Raw genomic sequence first — 19,903 nt, 5'->3', positions numbered from 1 at the left:
AAATCGTACAGGTGCAGCCGCAGCTTAAAGCAGCAGATAAAGTTCACCTTGACGCAGCGTGTGGAGGCCCCGCCCCCGTTGTTTCATTCATAAATTGCAAGTGAAAATTTGAATTGACAAAACTTGATCCTCATGTTTAGATCCCTCATGGGTTTTGATCCTCGTGTTTAGATCCCTCATGGGTTTTGATCCTCGTGTTTAGATCCCTCATGGGTTTTGATCCTCATGTTTAGATCCCTCATGGGTTTTGATCCTCGTGTTTAGATCCCTCATGGGTTTTGATCCTCATGTTTAGATCCCTCATGGGTTTTGATCCTCGTGTTTAGATCCCGCATGGGTTTTGATCCTCGTGTTTAGATCCCTCATGGGTTTTGATCCTCGTGTTTAGATCCCTCATGGGTTTTGATCCTCATGTTTAGATCCCTCATGGGTTTTGATCCTCATGTTTAGATCCCTCATGGGTTTTGATCCTCGTGTTTAGATCCCTCATGGGTTTTGATCCTCGTGTTTAGATCCCTCATGGGTTTTGATCCTCGTGTTTAGATCCCTCATGGGTTTTGATCCTCGTGTTTATATCCCTCATGGGTTTTGATCCTCATGTTTAGATCCCTCATGGGTTTTGATCCTCATGTTTAGATCCCTCATGGGTTTTGATCCTCATGTTTAGATCCCTCATGGGTTTTGATCCTCGTGTTTAGATCCCTCATGGGTTTTGATCCTCATGTTTAGATCCCTCATGGGTTTTGATCCTCATGTTTAGATCCCTCATGGGTTTTGATACTCGTGTTTAGATCCCTCATGGGTTTTGATACTCGTGTTTAGATCCCTCATGGGTTTTGATCCTCGTGTTTAGATCCCTCATGGGTTTTGATCCTCATGTTTAGATCCCTCATGGGTTTTGATCCTCGTGTTTAGATCCCTCATGGGTTTTGATCCTCATGTTTAGATCCCTCATGGGTTTTGATCCTCGTGTTTAGATCCCTCATGGGTTTTGATCCTCATGTTTAGATCCCTCATGGGTTTTGATCCTCGTGTTTAGATCCCTCATGGGTTTTGATCCTCATGTTTAGATCCCTCGTGGGTTTTGATCCTCGTGTTTAGATCCCTCATGTTTAGATCCCTCATGGGTTTTGATACTCGTGTTTAGATCCCTCATGGGTTTTGATCCTCGTGTTTAGATCCCTCATGGGTTTTGATCCTCATGTTTAGATCCCTAATGGGTTTTGATCCTCGTGTTTAGATCCCTCATGGGTTTTGATCCCTCATGGGTTTTGATCCTCGTGTTTAGATCCCTCATGGGTTTTGATCCTCATGTTTAGATCCCTCATGGGTTTTGATCCTCGTATTTAGATCCCTCATGGGTTTTGATCCTCGTGTTTAGATCCCTCATGGGTTTTTATCCTCGTGTTTAGATCCCTCATGGGTTTTGATCCTCGTGTTTAGATCCCTCATGGGTTTTGATCCTCATGTTTAGATCCCTCATGGGTTTTGATACTCGTGTTTAGATCCCTCATGGGTTTTGATCCTCGTGTTTAGATCCCTCATGGGTTTTGATCCTCATGTTTAGATCCCTCATGGGTTTTGATCCTCGTGTTTAGATCCCTCATGGGTTTTGATCCCTCATGGGTTTTGATCCTCGTGTTTAGATCCCTCATGGGTTTTGATCCTCATGTTTAGATCCCTCATGGGTTTTGATCCTCGTGTTTAGATCCCTCATGGGTTTTGATCCTCGCGTTTCGATCCCTCATGGGTTTTCTTGTCATATTTTGTTAGGACACACACGAGTCTCTCAGCAAAACATCTTTCTTCATTTGTCTGCAATGGTGTACATGTAATGGTGTAAGATTTTTAAAATGCTGCCATACATAAACATCCTCCCTTCGTAAGAGCAATGGTCCGTGCTCCCACACAGCGATGTCCAAGTCCAGTGTCCAGTGAAGAAGGCTCTCGGACCACAATGTCAGGAAATCCGTTTATTTCCTCCTCGGTGTTGATGAATGATCGTGCAAATGGATGGGGCAGGTACTCGGCTTGCCTGATAAGGTGTTTCATTACTGGAGCCACACAAGTAATGACAACACACACAGATCATGGTTTCAACATGCTTGGCCAAGCAACCAGGCTAAGCGGTTGTCCTTGTTCATGGCAACGTGAAACCAGACAATAAATGATCACGTTTCAAACCTTTTTTAAACCGTCGTCACATGACACGTTTGATGCACACAAAGCAATCGGAAGACAGGTACATCGCCAATGAGCAACTGCGACATGGCACCAATTATACGATGACACCCAACATGGATTCTTAGGTTCTCAGGGAGAGAAAAAGAAACTGCCCAGGTCACCAGGCCTCCATCATTGTGGCAGGTCCTTTCAATAAAAAAAATGGCCTGCTAGGATAGCCTAGGCCTTAGATGTGCACCGCTGCAATCGCCTTCAAACGGTCTTGCCTGGATTCAAATGTGGACACCGCGATGAACAGTTATCCAGGTGTTTCACAATCAGGGCAACACCTGGATGTGCGTGCCGTCCCTCGCACGGACATGAACCCGAAGGACCCTTTGCCTGCACTGGTTGTTGGTGGGTGCTGAAGATGTTTCGCGAGGAGTAGGTGAGTTATCGCGAGTACCTTGAATAAATTACAAAATCAGCACCAGTCAAGCCTCACACCTGACCAGTCGGTTAGTGAAAGACTTAAGGTTAGTAAAAGGTCGCAGACTTTAGCTGGCCGACCTCACAGGAGGGTGGGAATAGTTGGTGGCCGTTAAACTACGACTGCTACTAAATAAAACTGACCCTGGGGTCAAAAAAGGAAGAAGAAATTCACCCATACGGACCTGGGAACAAAAATATTGAACTTTGGTCTAAAATGTTCTTGTGATCAGGGAGTAGGAAAACTTGAGGCCAAAGGTGCACACCGTTCAAGCTCGAGCGTTACAACCTGTCATGACAAAATGATGGCGAACATGTATTCCGGGCATTTGAAAATGCGACCATTCATCACCAAATCGGGGAAACTCAGGTGTTACCCTCGACGGCTTCACATCTCACCTAGACACATCACCGCTCCTCGGCAACAATCCTTCAATGAATAGCCAGTGTTCATTGGCTGGGCCAATAGCAAGACAGGAAAAGCTTCTTGAATGCCCTTATCAGCGAACCGGGTCTTGCACAAAGTGCGCAACTTCTGGCTCGTGAAACCAGCGTTGCCTAGCAACACCAGTGTCCTTGACAAGCAAACTCGAGCAATACTGATAAGAGTCCTCTCCAGGGCCTTTGACCCATTTTAACTTCTGACTTCCAAATTGAAAACTTGCACATTTTATATCGTTTGTCTCTCCCATGGTTCGGATGGTCCTCGTCTCGGGCACGATGGGATCACAATTTGGAAAGGGTCTACGCAACACCTTGGACATCGTCGGATAACGTGGTCGTCACTCCATCTTTTGAAGCCTCCGTCGTCTTGGCCCACAGGGTAGTGTTGCATCCCTCGCGGTTCCGGGCAATCTCTACCGCGTAGAACTGGATTCTCGTGGCTAAAGAGACAAGGATGGGGTGAGGGAACTTTGTAGCCATTGCTTGCGATGACGAGAGATCAAAAAGTTAGATGTAATGATATTCAACAATCAAAGGCATGCCATAGACAAATAAACAAGAATAACCGCACTGTGGCCACAACCTGGACAAAATAAGGTAACAGGCCGATTGGGAAACGCGCATTTAAAGCGCTCTTAAAAGATGAACAACGCAATTGGGAAACGCACATTTTATGCGTTATTAAAAGATTAACTCGACACCTCTCATCCATATCACCCTCCACCACGGTTATATCAGAACGAGCCGATTGTTTAATTCCAATATGCAGCAGTTCAAAAATTACGTAACGCTATTTTAAGTGGAGTTAAGTGACAAATGTGGGTGTAAATCCATGTTTAATGTGGATGGGGCCCGGCAGCTGTCCGACCAATGGGTGCACATTTCAAAAATCCACTCCCAACAACAGCAATAACCAGGAAAACACTCGGTGGTGCGCATACCTCTGCCAAGCTGAACAGTTTATGGTGTGTATCTACTGAAAGGCTGGATCTGGAACCGGAACTGAACCAAAATCGAATTGGCTTGTTCTTGTCACCGACGCAACTCACCCACGTTATTTTGTCCAAATCCGTCCACGTTTTGAAATATCGTTCTTTATATCATTTTTGGCATCTCAAATGGTGCAACATTACTTGAACTTTTTTTTTTATCCGATATTCAGATCCGCACCTTAACCGAAAAATCTAATTAATTCTTCCTTGTCAAACACCCAATCTGTCCACTAAGTTTCGGCCGAATCCATACATATCTTGCTCACAGACAGACAAACAGACAGGAGTCAAAACATAAACTCTGCCCACCTCTGGTGGCGGAAGTAACAACTACACCAACAACACTTTTCCAGACTTGCGACGTGTCGGGGTGAAAGTCTTCATGAAGGGCACAACTTCAAACTGCACCTTAGAAATGGGACATTATATATTTTACATTTAAAAATACAATATATATATATATATATATATATATATATATATATATATATATATATATATAAAACTGTGTGTGTGTGTGTGTGTGTGTGTGTGTGTGTGTGTGTGTGTGTGTGTGTGTGTGTGTGTGTGTGTGTGTGTGTGTATAATGTTACCGATAGACTCCTAAACGGAGAGGCTTACGTGCTTGATATTTGACATAGACATGGCCATTGAGCCTGGGACGAACATGGCCGAAATCAAAATATTTGACGATCCATATTTTTTATTCATATTTACCTCAGCGCATTTCAGCGAAGTACCCGCTAATCTCAGCCGGTTCCAGAGCAGCTCGCTGATTCGCTCAGAGCGATCACGTGATGTTCCATTCCCACCGCCAGACTGATTCGCTCAGAGCGATCACGTGATGTTCCATCCCGTCACACGTCACACGTTTTTTCACCTTTTATGCGATCGTGTTTTGTATCGATTTTGTGCGATATGAATTAAATGTCTTTGAAACAGCTGTGAAACGTCTTTCCACAACCCTTCCGTAACCGATTGGAGCAGTTTATTGCCGCACAAAACGAGATCCGCGAAGCGAGTTGGTCGAGTCGTGCTGACCAAGACGGCGACACGGCGGCTTCACTTTTCACGGAGTATGAGCGTTCTATATATTTTCAATTCAGTGCGCCCGTGATTTGTGGCATAGACATGACCATTGGGCCTTCATGGTGTAATTTGTGCGAGGCTTTTGTCCGAGTGAGCTTGAGTCGAGAGGGCGAATGTACGGGTTGGGAATGTACGGGTCTCCCTTCCCCCGCCCGGCAACGCCGGTACTGGAAGACGTCACAGGATGGGTGAGTCTCCAAATCCGCTTCATGCTGTTGCGAATATGCAGGACTATGTCCGATTGTTGTGCTGCTCTCCGACCATGAGAACTGCAACGTCATTGTTGACTGGCCATCCCCTTCCCTCCCCCTTCCCTTCCCCCTCCACCCTACCCCTCCCCCTCCACCCTACCCCTCCCCTTCTCCCCTCCCCCTTCCCTTCTCCCATCCCCCTCCATTTTCCCCGTTCCCCTCCCTCCTCCACCCTACCCCTCCCCTTCTCCCCTCCCCCTTCCCTTCTCCCGTCCCCCTCCATTTGCCCCGTTCCCCTCCCTTTTCCCCCTCCCCCTTCCCCCTACCCCTTCCCCCTCCCCTCCCCCTTCCCCCTCCACCCTACCCCCTCCCCTTCTCCCCTCCCCCTCCCTTTTCCCCCTCCCCTCCCCCACCCTTCTCCCCCTCCCCTCCCCCACCCTTCTCCCCTCCCCCCCTCTTCTCCCCTCCCCCCCCGTTCCCCTCCCCTCCCCTCCCCTCCCCCACCCAGCAATGCCGGGTACTTCTGCCGGGTCCCCCCTCCCCCTCCCCCCTCCCACCCTTCTAAGGGTGGCTCCCTTAGAAGCATGCACCAGGGAGGAGCAACGTTCAGTCATCCGTTTCTTGGGAAGTGAGGGTGTGAATCCCAGTGAAATCCATCGCAGAATGAAGATGCAATATGGTGACGCATGTTTATCGCTGCAGCAGGTGTACGACTGGGACAGGAAATTTAAAAGTGGAGTGTCCAGTGTGGCAGACGCTGCTCTCTCGGCAGGCCTCACACAGCCGACACACCAGAAATGGCTGCAGGAGTTGAGCGCGTGCTAAGGGAAAACCGTTGTATTACGCTGGATGAAGTGGTCTCCGAACTGAACAGTAGCCATGGTTCAGCACACCACATCATTCACAACGTGCTGGGGTTCCGCAAAGTGTCTGCAAGGTGGTTGCCTAGACAACACACCCGAACTGAAAGAACAGCGAGTGGACGCATGTTAAGAACTTCTGCGTGACGTTACGAAACAGAAGGCAACACTTTCTTACAGCGCATAGTGACTGGAGATGAAAGCTGGGTCCACTACTTTCAGCCAGAAACGAAGAGAGCAAGCAAAGAGTGGCGCCATTCAACTTTACCGAAGCCCAAAATATTCTGCACACAGTCGTCCGCTGAAAAAGTGATGCTGATGCTCTTCTGGGATAGCTGAGGCCCACTTGTAAAGCATTACATGCTGAGAAGGACCACATCCACCAGTGCATCATACTGTGACCTCTATAAAAATCATCTGAAACCAGCAATCAGATCAAAATATCATGGACTACTCACTACCGGTGTTTTGCTGCAGAATAAGATTTGCTCGGCCCCATACTGCCCGCGCTACAGATGCAACAATCGAGAACCTGCATTTATAGTGCCTTCCTCATCCACCCGACTCGCCAGACCTCACCCCTTCGGATTACAACATCTTTGGGCCACTTAAAAAGGTGCTTGGTGGAAGCACTTTCGGATCCGACGAAGAGGTTCAAGAGGCGGTGCACAAATGGCTACACAAGCCAAAATATGTTTTTTCTACGGGAATCCAGGCCTTAGTAAAGAGCTGGAAAAAAATGCATTGAATGCAATGGAGATGATGTTGAAAAAAAATAACAGTTGTTCCACACGTACATGCAATAAACAAGTCGTGAAAAATATTTTAAGGTTACTTATTGACTGCCCCATGTGTATATATATTGACAAAACAACAACAACAACATACATTTTAAGGCCATTTTCCCTGCTAGAGCGGGGGTTAGCCTTGCGGTCCCCATGACAATCTTCTCCATTTTGCCCTATTTTCTGCATCTCTCCTTGTTAACCCCCTTGCCCGCATTTCTTCTTCCACCATCTTTCACCAAGTCTTTCTCGGTCTTCCCCGTCCTCTACTTCCTTCTACATTCATTTCCATCACTCTTCTCAACCAGTCACTTTCATCCTTCCTCATCACATGACCAAACCATCTCAACCTGTTCCTCTTCACGGCATCAATCACAAGCTCTATTCTCATCATCTTTCGCAATTCATAATTTGTCTTCCTCTCTCTCAACGATACTCCGCACATCCACCGAACCATTCGCATTTCCACCCTTTCCAGCCTTCGTTGCTGCTCTACGTTCATTACCCATGTCTCGCTCCCATAAATCATAACACTTCTCACACATGCAGCATACACCTTTCCCTTCAGCTTCAACGACACTCCCCTCCTCATGAGCACGCCACTCAGTTCCCGAAACTTCTTCCATGCACATCTCACTCGAGCAACCGTTGCCGAGTCTGATCCATCTTCTCCATTCAGCATGTCTCCGGGGTAGCAAAATGATTTCACACCTTCCAGCTTCACACCATCTCAAGGATCCACCTCAACATTTCCTCCATCTGCAGCTCCCTATGTGCACACCTTACATTTGAATGTAGCTGCCACACTGGTTAATGACCCTCTCAGACCACTACATTTTTGATGAACCCATTTAGCGCACATTGTACATTGAATGGAGTTCACTCCGACATCCTTCCTGCACACAGAACATGGCCACTTCCCAGTTCTTTCCACCTCACCACATGCTTTACCACTTGCCATCACCTTCGTCTTTCCTATATTCACCTTCAGACCTTTTGTCTCCATACATTCCTTCCACTTGTTCATCTTTTCCTTCAGTCCATCCATACTTTCCGCAATCAACACCAGATAATCTGCATACAACAACTCCCACGGTAAACCCTCCTTTACGTTCTGAGCCAGCACCTCCATCACAGCTACAAATAGTAGTGGACTTAGTACCGACCCCTGATGCACTCGCACCTTCACCTCAAACTCACCACTGTTCCCGTCCTTCGTCCTTACAGATGTGCGCGCTCTTTTGTACATTGCCATCACTACTCTGATCAACCATTCCTCCACTTCTAACTTCCTCAATGCCCATGTCAATACTTCGCGTGGAACCCTATCGAATGCTTTCTCCAGATCAACAAACCCAAGAAACAACTTCTTCCTCTTCTCCATGTACTTCTCCTGCAACTGCCTCACAATAAAGAGCACGTCTGTCGTTCCTCTTCCTGGCATAAATCCAAACTGCATTTCGTCGATCTTCACCTTCTTCCTTATCCTCCTCTCCAACACCCTTTCCAATACCTTCATTCCATGCTCCAATAACTTTATCGCTCGGTACGAGCCACAGTCCAGAAGGTCACCTTTCCCCTTGTATAGAGGGACGAGGGTACTCAGTTCCCAATCCACTGGAATGCGGCCTTCTTTCACCACCAGATTACAGATCTCTGTCATTCTCTTCACACCCCAACTTCCTGCTGCCTTCAACATATCTCCCACAACTCCCGTCGGCCCTCCCGCTTTTCTACTCTTCATTGCTTTTATCGCTTCCTCAACTTTTCTCAGTTATCTTCTTTGCCGGTCCTAAAACTGGGTTACTCTCTATGTTGCCATCACATTCATTCTCTGTATTCAACAGCATTTCCATATATCTTTTCCATCTTCCTTTAATTCCATCTGGGTCGACAACGATTTGTCCCACTTCATCCTTCAAGCAACTCACCCCCATCACATCACACCTCTCTTTCGCTATCTGCTTTGCAATCCTGAATACCGCTCTCTGACCCTCTTCCGAATCCAAACGTTCTCCGAACATTTTCCTACGTGCCTCCTGCGCCTTTGCTTCCTCTTTCTTTCGAGCCTTCTTGGCTGCCTTATAAGTTATAACTTTCATGCTCTGCTTTTTCTGCTCCCGTACCCTTCGCCTTCTGCCACTCCTTGAACTTCTTCCTCTTCTCGTCAATGTTCTTTCCAACTTCATCATTCCACCACCATGTTTCCGAGTGCCTCGGTGGTCCTTTTGTCCATCCACATACCTCACCAACGGCTCCCAACAGACTAGCTTTCATCGACATCCAACCACTTTCAAGCTCAACCACATCATCCTCGACCCTACTCAGCCTCTCTTTTAATGCCTCCCTTACTGTCACCTCTTTCAACCTCCACACCTTCATTCTCGGTTGGTACTTCACCCGCCGAGCTCTCCTCCCACCTTTCACCCTTATGTCGCAGACAACCAAGTGGTGCTGTGAAACAGCCTCCTCCCCCGGGATCACCTTTGTGTCCCGGAGATATATATATATATATATTGACACTGCGGTCAAAAAAAAAATTCACACAGATACCTGCCCATGCGCATAAGTATGACATTGGAATCCGACAATTTAAAACCAGGAATCAATTGGAATCTAATGATGATTGGCCTTGCCTCCTTCTGATAAGCAAAATATGTGCTCATGCTTAGGCACACGACCAGAAGTGAGTTGTAATTCTGTCTATAAAAAAGAAAAATGGCCACATGCGTCTATCTGGGCCTTTTGGCTTCAGCTTGTGGATTGCAAGCGAAATATCGCTTGGATGACTCTCTTGTGAGTTTGTATCAAATATCATCTCACAGTTTGTATCATCTCACTGTTTGTATCAAAATTGGGAAGTATACTTGGACTTGTTATACCTCCGCCGATAAAGTCACTGGAGGCCTTCTCTTTTCAGGTTGTCCGTCCGGCTGTCCGTCCGTCCATCTGTGATAGGTTTTCGTTACCGCGATAGCTTGGGAACGGCTGAAGGGATCTTTGTCAAACTTGGTGCAGGTATGTATAATGAGGTAACGATGAACTGATTATATTTTGGGGTCACAAGGTCAAATGGCAAAGGTCAGAGGTCATGTTAAGCAAAGAAAATCCTATTACTGTGATAACTTGTGAACCAGCGATGGGATTCCGACCAAATTTGGTACAAGTATGTATTATGATGCAAAGATGAACTGATTTGATTTTGGGGTTAAGAGGTCAAAGGTTAAAGCCTGCATTAGGTTTATAACTTGAGAACAGCTGAAGGGATCAATTTAAAGTTTTGTACAAGTATGTATCATGGTGTAAACATGAACTGATTAGATTATGGGGTCACTAGGTCAAAGGTCAGAGGTTCCGTTAAGTAAAAATTATGTTATTATTCTAACCTATGAACTGGTGATGGTTTTGTGGCTGTGGCCGCTGGGAGAATGGAATAGATCAATTGGTCATTGTGTGGACCCATTGTGTCCCACATTTTTAGCTCACCTGGAACGAAGTTCAGGAGAGCTTATGCGATGACGCGTCGTCCGCCCGTCAACACTTAAAATTTCTTCTCCGAAACCGCTGAAGGGATTGCCACCAAATTTGGCACAAATTATATTTGTGGTGTTGTGACTAAAATTTGTTAACGGCATAAAAAAAGAAAAAAAAAAAGAATCAGGGTCTGACGAGGTGGGGTCTGAGGGGTCAAGGTGGATCCAGGTTTGACCCCCCCCACCCCCACCCCCCAAAATATGGATTTGCCTTTTCCTCTGAAACTACACACACAATTTCAATGAAACTTTACCACAACCTTCATCACCCGCGATGTACTGCAGTTTGTTCACGGCATTTTAAAAAATCTGCCCCTTTAGGGGTCTACGGGGGGTGGGGGGGAGGGGGTCTACCCCCTAAAAAAGGTATTTGTTTTCTTGTCAGAATCTACACACGCAATTCCGATTAAACTTAACCACAACCTTCATCACCCATGATGGGTGGGGTGGGTTGCCCCCCAAAGTATGTATTTTTTTGTTTGTTTGTTTAAAGTCTTATGATTATGTTGGTATAATTCTACATGCTGCCCTGTCTTCTAGCAACCATTGAAATTAATTTTAAATACCTTTAGTCGGTGTGCGTTTTGTGTTTTGGTTTTGGTTTTTTTATTTATTACACCGTGTGTGTTTTGGTTTCCTCCCGGGCAATGGGCATAGTTAGGGGGATTAATGAACCCGGGAATTAAGGTTTACGAGTATCACCTACCCGGGTTTTACATCAGAGTTGTTCTTCTCCTCAGCAGATTGCCGATCAAGGCTTACGAGTATCACCTACCCGGGTTTTTCCATCAGAGTTGTTCTTCTCCTCGGCATTTTGCAAATCAAGGCTAACGAGTCCCACCTACCTGATTTCAAATCAGAGTTGTCGTTCTCCTGGGCAGATTGCCGATCAAGGCTTACGAGTCCCACCTACCCGGGTTTTACTTCTCAGTTGTCCCTCTCCTCGGCAGATTGCCGATGATGGTTGTTTTTACAGCGTAGCCCATCGGGCAAAGCCGTCTAGAACAGTGTTTGTCCGTCCGTATATATGTATGTATATATCTATGTATATATGTATGTACAGTGCTGAAGATGAGGTGACATCTGAAGATCTGTGACAATTCATATATGTATGTTGAAGCTGAAGGGAAAGGTGTATGCTGCATGTGTGAAGTGTTATGATTTATGGGAGCGAGACATGGGTAATGAATGTGGAGCAGCAACGAAGGCTGGAAAGGGTGGAAATGCGAATGGTTCGGTGGATGTGTCGAGTATCGTTGAGAGAGAGGAAGACAAATGATGAATTGCGAAAGATGATGGGAATAGAGCCTGTGATGGATGCTGTGAAGAGGAACAGGTTGAGATGGTTTGGTCATGTGTTGAGGAAGGATGAAAGTGACTGGTTGAGAAGAGTGATGGAAATGAATGTAGAAGGAAGTAGAGGACAGGGAAGACCGAGAAAGACTTGGCTAAAGATGGTGGAAGAAGAAATGCGGGCAAGGGGGTTAACAAGGAGAGATGCAGAAAATATGGCAAAATGGAGAAGATTGTCATGGGGACCGCAAGGCTAACCCCCGCTCTAGCAGGGAAAATGGCCTTAAAATGCATGTTGTTGTGTATATGTATGTACAGTGCATTCAGAAAGTATTCAGACCCCTTCACTTTTTTCACATTTTGTTATGTTGCAGCCTTATGCTGAAATCGTTTAAATTCATTTTTTCCCTCATCAATCTACACTCAATACCCCATAATGACGAAGAGAAAACAGGATTTTAGAAAGTTTTGAAAATTTATTAAAAAGAAAAAACTGAAATATAACATTGACATAAGTATTCAGACCCTTAACTCAGTACTTAGTTAAAGCACCTTTGGCAGCGACGACAGCCTCGAGTCTTCTTGGGTATGACGCGACAAGCTTTGCACACCTGGATTTGGATATTTTCTGCCATTCTTCTCTGCAGATCCTCTCAATCTTTGTCAGGTTGGATGGGGACCGTTGGTGGACAGCCATTTTCAGGTCTCTCCAGAGATGTTCAATTGGGTTCAAGTCAGGGCTCTGGCTGGGCCACTCAAGGACCTTCACAGAGTTGTCCCTAAGCCACTCCTGCGTTGTCTTGACTGTGTGCTTCGGGTCATTGTCCTGTTGGAAGGTGAACCTTCGGCCCAGTCTGAGGTCCTGAGCGCTCCGTTTCAGGTTTTCATTAAAGATATCTCTGTACTTTGCTCCGTTCATTGTTCCCTCAACCCTGACCAGTCCCCCAGTCCCTGCTGCTGAAAAACACCCCCACAGCATGATGCTGCCACCACCATGCTTCACCGTTGGGATGGTATTGGGCAGGTGATGAGCGGTGCCTGGCTTCCTCCAGACATGATGCTTAAAATTGAGGCCAAACAGTTCAATCTTGGTTTCATCAGACCACAGAATCTTGTTTCTCACAGACTGAGAGTCCTTTAGGTGCTTTTTTTGAAAACTCCAAGCGGGCTTTCATGTGTCTTTCACTGAGGAGAGGCTTCCGTCTGGCCACTCTGCCATAAAGCCCAGATCGGTGGAGTGTTGCAGTGATGGTTGTCCTTCTGGAAGTTTCTCCCATCTCCACACAGGATCTCTGGAGCTCAGCCACAGTGACCATCGGGTTATTGGTCACCTCTCTGACCAAGGCCCTTCTCCCCCGATTGCTCAGTTTGGCCGGGCGGCCAGCTCTAGAAAGAGCCCTGGTTCTTCCAAACTTCTTCCATTTAAGAATTATGGAGGCCACTGTGCTCTTGGGAACCTTCAATGCAGCAGAATTTTTTTTGTAGGCTTCCCCAAATCTGTGCCTCGACACAATCCTGTCTCTGAGCTCTGCAGGCAGTTCCTTCGACCTCATGGCTTGGTTTTTGCTCCGTTATGCATTGTCAGCTGTGAGACCTTATATAGACAGGTGTGTGCCTTTCCAAATCATGTCCAATCAAGTGAATTTACCACAGGTGGACTTCAATCAAGGTGTAGAAACATCTCAAAGATTATCAAGAGAAATGGGAGGCACCTGAGCTAAATTTCAAGTGTCATAGCAAAGGGTATGAATACTTATGTAAATGTGATATTTCCGTTTTTTCTTTTTAATAAATTTGCAAAACTTTCTAAAATACTGTTTTCCCTTTGCCATTATGGGGTATTGAGTGTAGATTGATGAGGGAAAAAATGAATTTAAACGATTTCAGCATCAGGCTGCAACATAACAAAATGTGAAAAAAGTGAAGGGGTCTGAATACTTTCTGAATGCACTGTATGTCCCCTCAAACGTATACCAATCAGAGCTGAAAATCTGGTCACATGACAGGGTGATGTGATTATGTCTGATGTCATTACGGCGGTGCGGTGGCACACCGCCATTTTGATTTATATGTCGTTAATGCTGAACATATCGTCAAACCTGTCATATATCACAATTGCCATGCTCTACCTTTACGTTTTTCATTGTGTATGAAACACAAACAAACCGATTGTGAAAATGATCATGAAATATCGAAAGCATCAGCGTTATGTCTCTTCCAACAATATGGTATGGTATGTATAGGCCTTAGGTGTTATGCCTCACCTTCGACCGCTTCGGACAAATTAAGCCCAGGTTTCTTAATACAGTAGTGTATCGTTTCAGTAGTATCGTTTTCGTAATAGTAATAATAATAATATAGTAAATATGACCATAACACTTTAATCCCAATGTCGTGAATACAAAGTCAATGGATTGAAGCGGTGTAAGGTTCATGATCAATGATGAGCGGTGTTTGGCACTAATATTAATAACCGCAGTATTAACGGAGAATAAAAGTAAGGAATTAGCCTCGGTTTTTTAATGGTAACATTATTTTCGAAATAATGATAACGTAACGTTAATATTATAGTAAATCTAATTGTAGCACTAATCCCTTCGTAGTGACTGCAAACTAGGGTGGTCCAAGAATTTGAAGATTGGATTTTCATTTCTCCACAAGACTGCCCCTATTCCTATTGAAGAGATTAGTTTGTGGTGAAAATTTGAGCTTGATTGGACAATATTTAGAGGTTGCTCAAAATGTTGACAAATTTTAATGAATAATAAGATACAGAATTTTTAGCATCATACATCAATTCATAGATAAATATCTATTTTCAAATACTCAAATTATTTATTATTGTTATTTGTTGTTGTTTGTTTGTAAACTAATAAATAATTATGTACAATGTACCATTGTACAATGTACATGTATGTTCAATTGTTCATTGTTCAATGTTCATTCATATAGTCAAATTAAGATTAAAAACAAAACAGTAGATTAAACATTCATGTATTAATTTGACAATAAATCATTTTTCGGAAAAAATAAATCATCCATCAGAAAATATAAAATATCTATCAGAGACGATAAAAACCAATCTATCAGAACAATTAAAACAAAGTAAACATCAGAATACACATAATTTGAATGATTTTACGTAACATTGTTTTCAGAAACTTGTGTTTCAAAACATTGCCTACTTCTTTGACAAGATGGCTTTGGTTGACACTGGAAAGTTTTCACGATGAAGTTTCACAACTCTCAACACAAATTGCTTCTGCTCTTCATTCTTGGTCAGAGTGTCATGGAAGGTTTGGATGAGAGCAACACCTCGCTCAGCACAGTCATTGATAACCTTCATGCTGCGTATCTTCTTCCCTAGCTCTTGGTATGAGTTGTCTGTGTTCCAGAGGTGTGGCTCCTTTTCCAGAAAACTATGGGGGATACTTCTTTGTCAGACTCTGAGATGACAACACCAAATAATTCAAGAGATCGACTTGTGATGTAGGTGTCCACTGAGTCAGAAAGCCTGAAGGCTTTAGCATCTATCCTATGAAGATTGTTTGGCTTTGGAGCCCGCTTGAAGTTCTTCACCATCTTTGCCTTTGTCTCATCATCCACCTGGCTATCAAAAAGAGATAATGCAGCAAGGTGTTCTGACAAATACCAGAGGTGTCTAGTGAATGCTTTGACAGCAGTTTCACGGACAACCATATCTGGGTAAGAATCAAGGGTTGAAAGAAGAAGCAAATCATTGAGAGGTGCCTTTGTGGGTAGCGGCGCCTCATGCCAGAATCTCGCATACACAAGTGCAACAAAAAGAGCAATCTGTGTGATTCCCTTCAATTCACGTGATGTTAGCTTTATTTGGTCTTTGAAGAGAACCATCTTGAGAGCATATATGGCTTTCATCATCCAGCGGGCATTGTGCATAGCTCCTGGGGCACGGAATTTCACCTCTCTGGCCTCACATCCACCCAGAAATGTATGGCATAGTCTCAGAAGTTCTTCATAGTGATCACGTGGGTGTTGTTCTTCGAGTGCAGCTGCATAAAAATGTATCATATTCTGACGTTCAACAAGGTTATCGGAAAATATTTTATCTTCTCCTACTTGGAACCTCTTCTTGTCAATTAAAGGCCACTGTATCTGAAACCTCTTGAACAGTCTGATCTCAGGTCCGCTAGTGGGTCCTATGACTTTAGTTGTAACATCAGAGAGCATTACTTCAAACACATGATGATGACATGCAATCCAGACAAGCTTAGCATCCAAAGCTGCTTCAAAATTAGGGTACATGCTCCGTTTCTCAGCCATGTGTTGGATGCAGTGGTGTCAAACACGATGCCTTTCACCAACTGTTTGACATTCCACTCCTCAAGAAGTTGTATGCATGCATTTGCTTGTGCTACACCAGTGCCTTGGGGATTTTTTGGGACTCCAAGCAACTTCTCGGTATTCATACCAGTTACAAATATCGCTACCCGATCAACAGATTCTTTGTGATTGCCAGTTTAATCAGGGAGCAGTTTTTCCCATCCCAGTGTAGTAGGAGTGGGCTATTACATGAGAAATTTGCCTTTTCTTCAGTGGCCATTATTTCCCTTCCACGAATTCCACTGCATGACAGAGAAATGTCTTCAATGGAATGACTAAGAGATTGTGCAAAAGCACTGGTCACAAACATCGCACGCCGATCTGAGAGATTTACTCTGTCCAGAGTTGCCACTATTGCTGGAGTTATCACCTTGATGGGAGCCTTTTTCGCCTGTTTGGCAGAAGATGGACTTTGGAGTTTGAATTCATTGTCCCCTGAATCGGAGCTTTCAATCTCAGACTCAACATCATCATCAACCACAGCCGATGTTGATGGAACAGATTGCATTGCTGTTCGAGTCTCAGCAGCATGTTTCTTCTTTCTTTTATCTTCATTCTCAAGCCTGATACGCTTTCTGTTCTCCTTCACTGCCAGAGTGTTGTCCACAGATCCCATACGTGAACTTGAGGGATCCTCACGCTGCATGATAATTGATAAGGAATGCTTTGTCTTCTTCATTTGCCATTTTCTCAAGCGCATCATTTGGTGGGATATCGAAGAGGGATTGAAGATCATCTTTGAACATCTGCTCCTTCACTCTATCGCTTTCGAATGTCTTGGTTCTATTTTTCTTTACCAGTTTGTAGGCATCATACAACTTCAAAAGTTGGCACTCACAGGAATCTACTCTCTGCACTGGAATTCGTGCTTTCTCCCAGTATGCACACACAGCTTGTACACTAAGTTTGGCACTTTCACGAAATGTATGGTGTTCTTGTATGTGATGGTACACCATTTTCTGCAATGTGTGTCCTTTGGTTGGTAGTCCCCCACATGTTATTTCATTTTCAGACTTGCCCAACAACCAAACTGTGGAAGAGCTGCGAGTTTCTGCCATCTGAAAAAGCAGGATAAATTAAAAATGTTATTTTTTGAGCAACCTCTAAATAAGTTCCAATTGACCTCATATTTGGTTCATAAGATCTTTATAAACATAGGAACAAGGGCAGCCTTGGGAAGCATGGATTTTTAATAGTATTAAATATTACATATATCTGTGGACCACCCTACTGCAAACTTACTGGAAGTTAAATATATCATTAACAAAGTAGCGGCAGTTTTGTGTCCGTTACGTCATTACGTTTATGATGTCATTACAACGGCTAACAACACCAACCGACATTTTAATTTACAAGTATACCCGCTCACTACGGGAGTGGCAGGAAGGTTAATTCATCTTTGGGGGATTTCGATTACAGTCCATCTGTGATTGGATCTCAAGAACATTGGGTGTGTGTTCATTTACCAAGTTTCTTGTGGAGAGATCATCAAGTGGTTTAAGCATTCGAGCAAGAACTCCATTCAAAATCGTTAAGGAACAACTGGCTTGGCAAGCGCTAGCTAGCTGCTTGGTAAATGAGCACTACCCCAACCCTTGTGGGGTATATAGATTACAGTAGATCTTTGCCCAGTTCTGTCAGTAAAACTTACCTCATGGATGTCAGGATTCCTCCAAATTTCTTTGTTTAATGTTATAAGCAGCATTAGCGACTGTTTAAAAAGCTAATCTTATGTGTTTGTGGTTTATAATATTTTACAAGCCCAGCTACGCCGCTGTTAGACTTTTGGTCTCGTTTCGTTTAGACTACGACACATTTCAATAAACTGAGTTTCTGGGAGGTTGATGAAATGGAAATCAAGTGAAGTTTGTGATGATCAGTGTCGATTGCAAACTTGCTGGACGAATGCCATCTCAGCATGAAATGCAGCATGTCATCAAAAATGAGGATCTTTCAATGACACTCCTAAATTATATTTATGGCTTTTTATTATACTCTTGTTACGGATTCGTAACTTCCGTTGTTGTGGTTTTCACCCACTTGACATATTTCTGATATTATGTACTATTTATTATTCTCAAAAGGGTTATTATTCATGAACAGTTATCTAAAGTTAAAAAGGCTAACTTTAAATGATACCGGAAACCGAACCGGAAAACGACGGCAGAGAAGAGAGGAGAGGGCGGAGCGAGAGAGTCGGAGAAGAAGCTGGTTGCTTTGCGGTCTGCACTGAACGTTGTCGAGCAAGAGTCACGTACTTTGGGTTTCCTGGGAGAAAGGAATTCCTGCGATAAAGTTGTTATTGCTGGGACGGATCATCCTGCATGTCAGGTTTGGCATTAGATTCCGAAGAATCATCGCGGGGTCGTGACGACTCGAGAACCACGAGCCGTCGGCCATTTTGACTCGTGCGCTTCGCGTGTCGAGCAGGCTTTCCTTGCTTCGTCAACCGTTTCCACCGCTTTCAGACGTATCTGTGGTGTGTGTGTGTGCACCGAGGCTTTTGATGATTACTGTGCGGCTCGCTGACCGTGAACAGTGAAAGTTCATACCTGGAGGGTGCCGTTGGATTTCCCAGTCGCCGTGAGTGCGCCTTTGTGCCGCTTTAACCACGTGACCATTTTCTCCGCTTTGGGCCGCGTGCGCCTTTAGGCTGTTTTGGGCGGTGTGTCTGGGCCTGTCCTCTGAATGAGATTCTGGTTTCGATTCGACATCGTTCCGTTGATCTCTGGAGGGGACCAACGCTGAGCTCGAAGACGGGAATATAGAGACACTGGGGAAGGTTATTTTCCACTCACTTGGAGCACAGTGAGTTACCTCATGCATGTTAGTGGATGGTACCATCACAGGAGATATTGATTGTACTCTTGATTCCTATTATTGTTGTACTGTTATTTTTGTGAGATTTTTAATACAATATTTGTTTGTATTATTGGTGTTTGTATTATTTGCAATTGGTGTGGTTTCACCATTGATTTTTGACACAGGATAACATATTTTTCTGCCGTGGCTCCTCTCGGGGTTCGAAGGTATACCGAGACCAGGAAGTCGGGGAGGAACACGTAACGGAAATTGGGGGCTCGTCCGGGATACAATTCCCTAAAAAACATCCATTTGGGATTGACCCAGATTGAAATTGGGGTTTGTACTGTGGAAAATTGGGGACTCGGCTTTGCTGATTAAATTCACTAAATCTCGGACAGTGGATTAAATTCCTTAAATTTCGTCTGGGAAAGAATTCCCTAGCATTCCCAAATTTTCCAATTTTGGAATATTTTCCAACATTCCCAAATTTTTCCAAAAAGCCTGGTGTTGGCTTAGCGGCTAGGGTGCCAGCTTAGGATCCTAGGATCCTGGGTTCGAATCCCGGTCGATCGCTGAATTAACTCCAGGGGGGTTGACTCAGCCTGTCATCCTTCCGAACACGGAACGCTGGAACACGGAACACTGGAACACGAACACGTAACACTCTTCACAAAACATAAACCAACATGGGTTTTGAGGCTTTGTGTTCGTAATCTGGTTGAAAAGGTCTAGCACAGCGATCTGTAAGCTCCATAAACAAAATGACGTAAATGGAGGCCAAAGTTCAGTTTTATGCAAAAACAACCTAGCTCTTTGAAATGAGAGTGCAAATTGGCAACACCAGTGTACAAATGATCAGACATGTTTTCATTGCGATAAATGGCTTTAATAACATGG

The 19,903-nt window shown here is 44.5% G+C and overlaps 1 protein-coding gene across 2 annotated transcripts in view; it reads right to left on the bottom strand.

Moving 5' to 3' along the window:
* Positions 1–1,960: 1,960 nt before the first annotated feature.
* The window catches only part of PBDC1 (polysaccharide biosynthesis domain containing 1), a 77,636-nt gene continuing 59,693 nt past the window's right edge, over positions 1,961–19,903 (bottom strand). For both annotated transcript variants that reach the window (XM_068111354.2, XM_068111356.2), the window contains one exon: positions 1,961–3,536. In XM_068111354.2, the coding sequence (XP_067967455.2) occupies positions 3,397–3,536 (140 nt within the window). In that variant the 3' untranslated portion in view covers positions 1,961–3,396. The remainder of the gene's footprint in view (positions 3,537–19,903) is intronic.

This window comes from Myxine glutinosa, chromosome 3 (assembly GCF_964187855.1).
Source record: "Myxine glutinosa chromosome 3, kmMyxGlut1.1, whole genome shotgun sequence".
Taxonomy (NCBI): Eukaryota; Metazoa; Chordata; class Myxini; order Myxiniformes; family Myxinidae; genus Myxine; species Myxine glutinosa.
The sequence above is the reverse complement of the archived record's forward strand: the minus strand, read 5'-3'. Positions and strand labels throughout refer to the sequence as shown.